At 46.2% G+C, this 6000-nt stretch overlaps 1 protein-coding gene across 1 annotated transcript; it reads left to right on the forward strand.

Annotated features, from left to right (window-relative positions):
- The first annotated feature begins 834 nt into the window (after positions 1 to 834).
- LOC121439049 (mitochondrial intermembrane space import and assembly protein 40-like) lies at positions 835 to 1897 on the forward strand. The gene is made up of 2 exons (XM_041639542.1): positions 835 to 1180; positions 1535 to 1897. Exons 1-2 carry the CDS (start codon positions 841 to 843, stop codon positions 1609 to 1611), a joined length of 417 nt encoding a protein of 138 aa, XP_041495476.1. The 5' UTR covers positions 835 to 840; the 3' UTR covers positions 1612 to 1897.
- Positions 1898 to 6000: the final 4103 nt, after the last annotated feature.

Here is a 6000-nt window from a genome sequence, read left to right on the forward strand (position 1 = left end):
CCATTAAAGAACTCCTACTTCCTCTAACTTATATCCACAACCTCTTTATTTCCAAATTAGGAAACTGTCCTGTTCCTATTGATCAGTGAACTACTTTAAAATTCAGCTTCCAAGTACCTCCACTAACCTACCCAACAATCATGTTCAGTTGCGGAAGCCGGGAACGTTCATTTTAACAAGCTTATGCCAGCCAAGTTTGCAATTAGCTCATGTACAGATAAAGAAGAATCGCATAAGACAGCTTTACAACAAAATGCCTGATCCAGGGAACTTAGGAAGTAAAGAGAGCTCTATTTTGGCTCATGGTTCTGGAGATTCAAATCTAAGATTGAGCAGCTCCAGTGGATGACGGTGACAGGTGACACATGCACATAACCAGAGAAACCGTGGTCACACCATGACCCAGGATGCAAAGGGCCTGGATGAGTTCAGACTCATTATTCCCTTCCAGGAAATACCCTCAGTAACCTAAGGGTCTTCCAGTCGTTTCTACAGGAATGCTTAAAGATTCACCGGAACCGTCCAATAAATAGCACTACGCTGGGGACCCAACTTTTACACATGGACCTTTGAGGAGTACTCATCAAAACCGCAGGGGATTATGTTTTCCTTTGAAAAAATACTGAGGGCCAGCGGAGCCGGCCTGGAAGGGGCGGGCATCTGCGGGCCTTAGAACCGCCCTCCACGCCTCCAGGCCGAGGAGCAGAGAGGGAGGAGGTCACAGCCTGAAGGTGTAACAGAGACAGCCACTCCCTCCAGCATTGCGAGCAGTGAGCTGCGAACTTGAAGCTGCTAGTCAGTAGCAACCAGCAGCACTGAGCACCAACACCCAGAGCTACCATGGCCTACTGCCAGCAGGAAGGGAAGGATCAAATCATATTTGTGACCAAAGAAGACCACGAAAGTCCCAGCAACGCAGAGCTGGTGGTCGACGACCCCAATGATCCCTATGAGGAGTACCGCTTGACACTGCCAAGTGGAGAAATTAACTGGAATTGCCCGTGCTTTGGGGGGATGGCCAGCGGTCCTTGTGGAGAATCCTTCAAATCTGCCTTCGCCTGCTTCCATTACAGCACGGACGAAATCAAGGGGTCAGACTGCGTAGAGCAGTTCCAAGCCATGCGGGAGTGCGTGCAGACGTATCCAGCCGTCTATCCCCAAGAGGAGAATGAGGCCAACGGTGAGAACAAGGATGAGGACAAGGGAAACTTCTACGAGGAGGGCAAGGAGGGCAAGGAGGGCAAGGAGGACAAGGAGGACAAGGAGGACGAAGATGGCGAGGAGGGCGAGGAGGACAAAGAAGAGAGTGAGGAGGAGGCGGATAACTACTACGATAGCTACTATGTGGAGGGCGAGGAAGACGATGTCTACTACGAAGGGGCTGAAGAGTGGGAGAGCGACTATTACGAAGAGGGCGACTTCTACTATGAGGAGGAGGAGGAAGATGAGAACATCTACTACGAGATTGACTACTATGGGGAGGAGGAGGAGGAGGAGGACGAGGATGTTTACTACGAGGTTGGCTACTACGAAGTGGAGGAAGAAGAGGAGCCAGCACAATCGGTGGAGGAAGCAATTGGCACTGAGGCCTCTGCTGCCACCAAGCAGTAGCCAAGTATCTAGAAGTCCCAGTCCCCAGCTGCCGCCGCCCTTTTGCTTAAGCCTCAGGACTTTCTGCACAATAACCGCCTTCCGATAGCCCTCCACGAAAGCACCTTTCCCTCTGCTGTTCTACGCTCTGTCCTATAGACAATAACTTACCTTGATGATCAGGGGTCTTGGCGGCTTGCCATATACCCTGAAGAAAAGCGGTGTGTGTGGTGTGCGCCTGCACCCTACATAAACCTACCCCCAGCACACTAGGTCGCTGCTCAACTGTCCTCTCGAGTGCCCTGGACTTTGCTGCCTTGAAAAAAAACGTGACATTCTCAACAGTCAAAAGTTGTTACTCAAGAAAGTCTCTCGTGAGTAAGCCGACTTATGCTGATCCATTGTGTTCCTTTTGGTAGATTTTATAAGTCTTTGGGAAATTAAGTAGAGGCCGTTCCTGTGGGAGGAGCGATCAGAGCCTCGCCTTGAAGTGTGTAGGGGCTGCCTTGCTTCATCTCTGATATGCTAGCTTGTGGTGTTTGCAGTGCATCCAGGTTCTCGGGTGTCTACAGTTGGAAAGTAGAATTTGGATCCTTTAACTCCCCGTTCCTTGCTAAGTGAAAGGAGAGGGTGGTTTGGGGGAAGGTGCTGCTTGTTTTACAGTTTCAAAGGCCTGATTTGGGGCTCCTGCTCACTCAATACAGTCAGTTGTAACATTCTTGAGAAGTGGGGACCAAATGGTTGCCTGAAAAGCATCCAGAAGGGGATGTGGTCTGAATGAAGTATTCAATTAAAAGAAATGATTCCTTTAAAAAAAATGGAAGACAGAAAGAGAATGAGTTCTAAGACTTCGGGGGGGAGGTATGTGGGGGACAAGGGGACAATGTGGAGGGAGAGGGAGGATATGTGGGGGGGAGAGGGAGAATATGTGGACTCATGAATGCCACAGCATTCGTGCGGAGGTCAGAGAACAGCCCAAGGCTGTCACTGTCTGCTTACCACCTTGCCTGAGGCAGGGTGTCAGCTGGTTTTCGGTTGCATATGCCAGGCTAACTGTCCCTCTGGCTTCTGGGAATCCTTTCTCTCCCTTTAGGAGCCATGGGTCACAGACGTTCCGGTTGGCATGTCTTACTTCTCTCTGGGTTCTGGAGATTCAAACTCAGGTCCTCGTGCTTGCACAGAATGCACTTTTACCCACTGTACCATCTTCCAGCCATTTTTGGTTGGTTTGTTTGTTTTTTAAATGAGGTCTTGCTGCAGTGTGGCCCAGGACAGCCGTGAACTCTTGATCTTCTGGTCTCAGTTTTCCCAAGTGCTAGGATTACAAGTTTTGTTGCCACACCCTGTCATTAGATCTAGTTTGGGCACCTAAGAAAATCATTTACACTGGCGAGATAGATGAGCGGGTATAGGCACTTGCCACATGATGACCTGAGTTCAATCCCTGGGACCCGCATACTGGAAAGAGAGAACCTCTGACCTCTACACACAAATAGTGGCACACACAGACCCAACACACACACACACACACACACACACACGGAATAAATAAATGTACTTTTATTTGTGATATAGAGAAACTGGACTAGCTTGGTTTAGAAGAGGTGAATAGAAATAGGAAAAGCAATCAAACTATTAAGGTTGTTTCTCTCATCCAACTACTAAACCAGGGCTAAACCTGCTTAGCTTCCAAGATCAGACAAAACGGCATGTTCATGGTATGGCCAGTACCTAAGGTTGGTTTTCAATTGTATTAGTATATTAGATAGAATGACTTACAAAGGTTTTGAAAGTGACCATTACGCAGTCACCAGCATGGTTTTTGAAGCAGAATTTCTGAAGAATACATGCTCCTGTTTTTCAGCTCTTCCCAGGTGACTGCAGTGACTAGCTCTGCTCCAGAGGATGACGTCAAGCACCATCAAGTGGAACAATTTTGATTAGTTTTTCTGCAAATGTTCGCTTCTCTATGCCCTAGGAGGCCGTTCCCATCTTCTGTGACGTATGGCTTCTATTTATGGAGGACCTACTATTATGAGTTTAAGGTCCTTCCTGACAGACAGTAAATCATCTGCTGTGACTCAGGAGAAAATTCTTATTAATGAAAGAAAAGTCAAACCTCCCCATCACTGACAACAGTGACGTCACTCTCCAGGCTCATCAGGACTCATAAAAATGAATGAGATAGTAATACAGATAGGCAGGGGTGGGTATGTTCACTGAAGAGATCACCCCCCCCCCAAAAAAAAACCCTGTTCTTTCTAAAATGAATTCCAGAACGTTTTTGTTTTTTTTTTGTTTTTTTTTTTTTGTTTTTGTTTTTGTTTTTACCAACCCTGATATTAAGACTCTAATTTTCCAAAAGAAACTCACCTGGTTATTGGGCCACTGGGCAGACTGACCAGCAGCAATGGGGACCTGTGTGATCCTGATTTGCCTTTTCTGCATGGGCTAACCTATCAGTTGACTTCTTCATTCTTTAATAATCCACAGATCCTTGGAGTATCACACCATCAGAGAAACTACAAATGGAAATGGCTGGAAAATGGCATCTGGTCTTCAGGCTTGGGGAAAGAAGATTTAGTGACATGATTTCCTGGTCAATTGGTGGCTTTCCAGGGGTGCCGATTTGCCATAGACTGTGGGTCTGGCCAACTGACTCATTTTGTCCCCGCATCCCACCTTTCTCATGGCACATGGTCTTTTCCTGGATGGTGGTGGTTTTTTTTCTTCCATTTAATGAGAAAGTAGTAAGGTAGGTGAAATGTGTCTGCTTCCTCAGGATGTGTTTTGTGTCTCCTCAGATACCCTGTGGCTTCTCACCTCCTACACTGTGCACCCTTAAAATGAAGTAATTAAGATCCCCCAAGATCTCAGGAAAGACCTTCTGGAATTTGTTCACAGAGCCCCTAGTTTGAAACTTCGATTCTGACCTCTGATATATCAAACCGGAGAAGACGTGACTTTGGAGCAAGGCCCCTGGAATCAGGCAAGAAGCTGTTGCCTAAGGCCTGTACTCAGGCTGGCCTGTGCGTGTGTCTTTTGCACGTTTTTGAAATTCCAGTCGTTCCCCCCATAGGGTGCTCACATTTTGCTCTGAGACCTGTTAAAACATGAAGATCCCTGGAGGTCTGTCCAACAGATGAGGTCCCTAGGGTGTCCTCAGGCTCTGTCTGCAAAGTTGAATATTTTGTTGATGTGGCAAGTAAACATGACAATTGAGCTAAGAGAGTAGTGCGAGCTGAGGTACTAAGTCTGAGGTAGGTCTCCTGCTGCTGGCCTTCTTCTTGGGCATGGGAATGACAGGACTCCTGCTGGTCATCCTCTTTGGTTTCAAGGCACGGTGAACAGACGTTGGGAAGTACAAAGCACGCTAGGAATGTGCAGTGTTTGTATGCCTGGATGATATACAAACACAAGAGCATTCCTGTAGCATCCCTCAAGATAATCGCTACGAGTCTGACAAAGCTTCTGAGGCTTGAATCTGTACGTGTCTGTGTAACTCTAGGCAATTCTATTTCTCCCATGTTAACCTCCAAACTCTGTGGTCCTCCTGGAAACAGCCCTTGCCTCCCCCATTTTCCCAAAAGTCTCAAAACTTGGTCTAGCTACCCATCCCCATTTATTTTTCTCATCTGTATCTCTCTACTAGGACTATGAGCAAAACGGAGTAATTCCCTTATATTTTCCTTTCTTTTTTAGATTTAAAGATTTATTTCTATTTGTGTATGTGTGTCTTCTGTCTGTGTCTACCATATGTAATATGGGTGTGGCCGCCCATGGAGTCCAGGAGACGGTATAGGACCTCTTGGAGATGTGGTCACAGATTGCCTGACACGAGCCCTGGGAATCAAGCCTGGGTTCTCTGGAAGAATAAAGCCCACCCTGACAGCTTCCTTTGGCCCTTCCTAAGTCCATCTGCATGATTACAGATGGGAGTCTTACAGGTGACCTGTCAGAACTTGTTGGCATTAATAGTGAACATTCAAGACCTCACAGATTCAAAAGCGCTGTCATATGGGAGTAACAGGTGAAACTCCTAAACTATGTCTTGACTGATTCTTTTCTTTTCTTTTTTCTTCTTTTGTTGTTTGACAGGAAAAACCAACTCAGGCCATGAGATCAACTTTTAATCTTCTGTGGAAAGCCTCAAAACAGGAAATGCACACCTCTGATCAAGAGAAGGATGAACACGTTTTGTAAAACTGATTTCCTTTGGGTCCATCTTCCTTTTCTGAAACAAAAAAATAACTAAAATGATTTATAGAGCAGCCAAATATCTTCTTCTACCTAGAGTTCATAGAGATATGTATTTTTCTCATGAGACAAGAAAATTCATTTTCTTATACATGTTCTATTTTATGACCTAGCATTTCCCATCGAACAAAAGGATCTTAGTGAAAACCAGGG

Source organism: Microtus oregoni, unplaced genomic scaffold, assembly GCF_018167655.1.
Source record: "Microtus oregoni isolate MIOR12 unplaced genomic scaffold, Mior012 000059F_ref0000304, whole genome shotgun sequence".
Classification (NCBI taxonomy): Eukaryota; Metazoa; Chordata; class Mammalia; order Rodentia; family Cricetidae; genus Microtus; species Microtus oregoni.

Bases quoted from the DNA above. Each gene is read 5' to 3' on its own strand.
- LOC121439049 (XM_041639542.1), top strand. From the start codon at position 841: ATGGCCTACTGCCAGCAGGAAGGGAAGGATCAAATCATATTTGTGACC. The intron at 1,181-1,534 runs GTGAGAACAAGG...GCTACTACGAAG, and splicing joins AGAGGAGAATGAGGCCAACG to TGGAGGAAGAAGAGGAGCCA.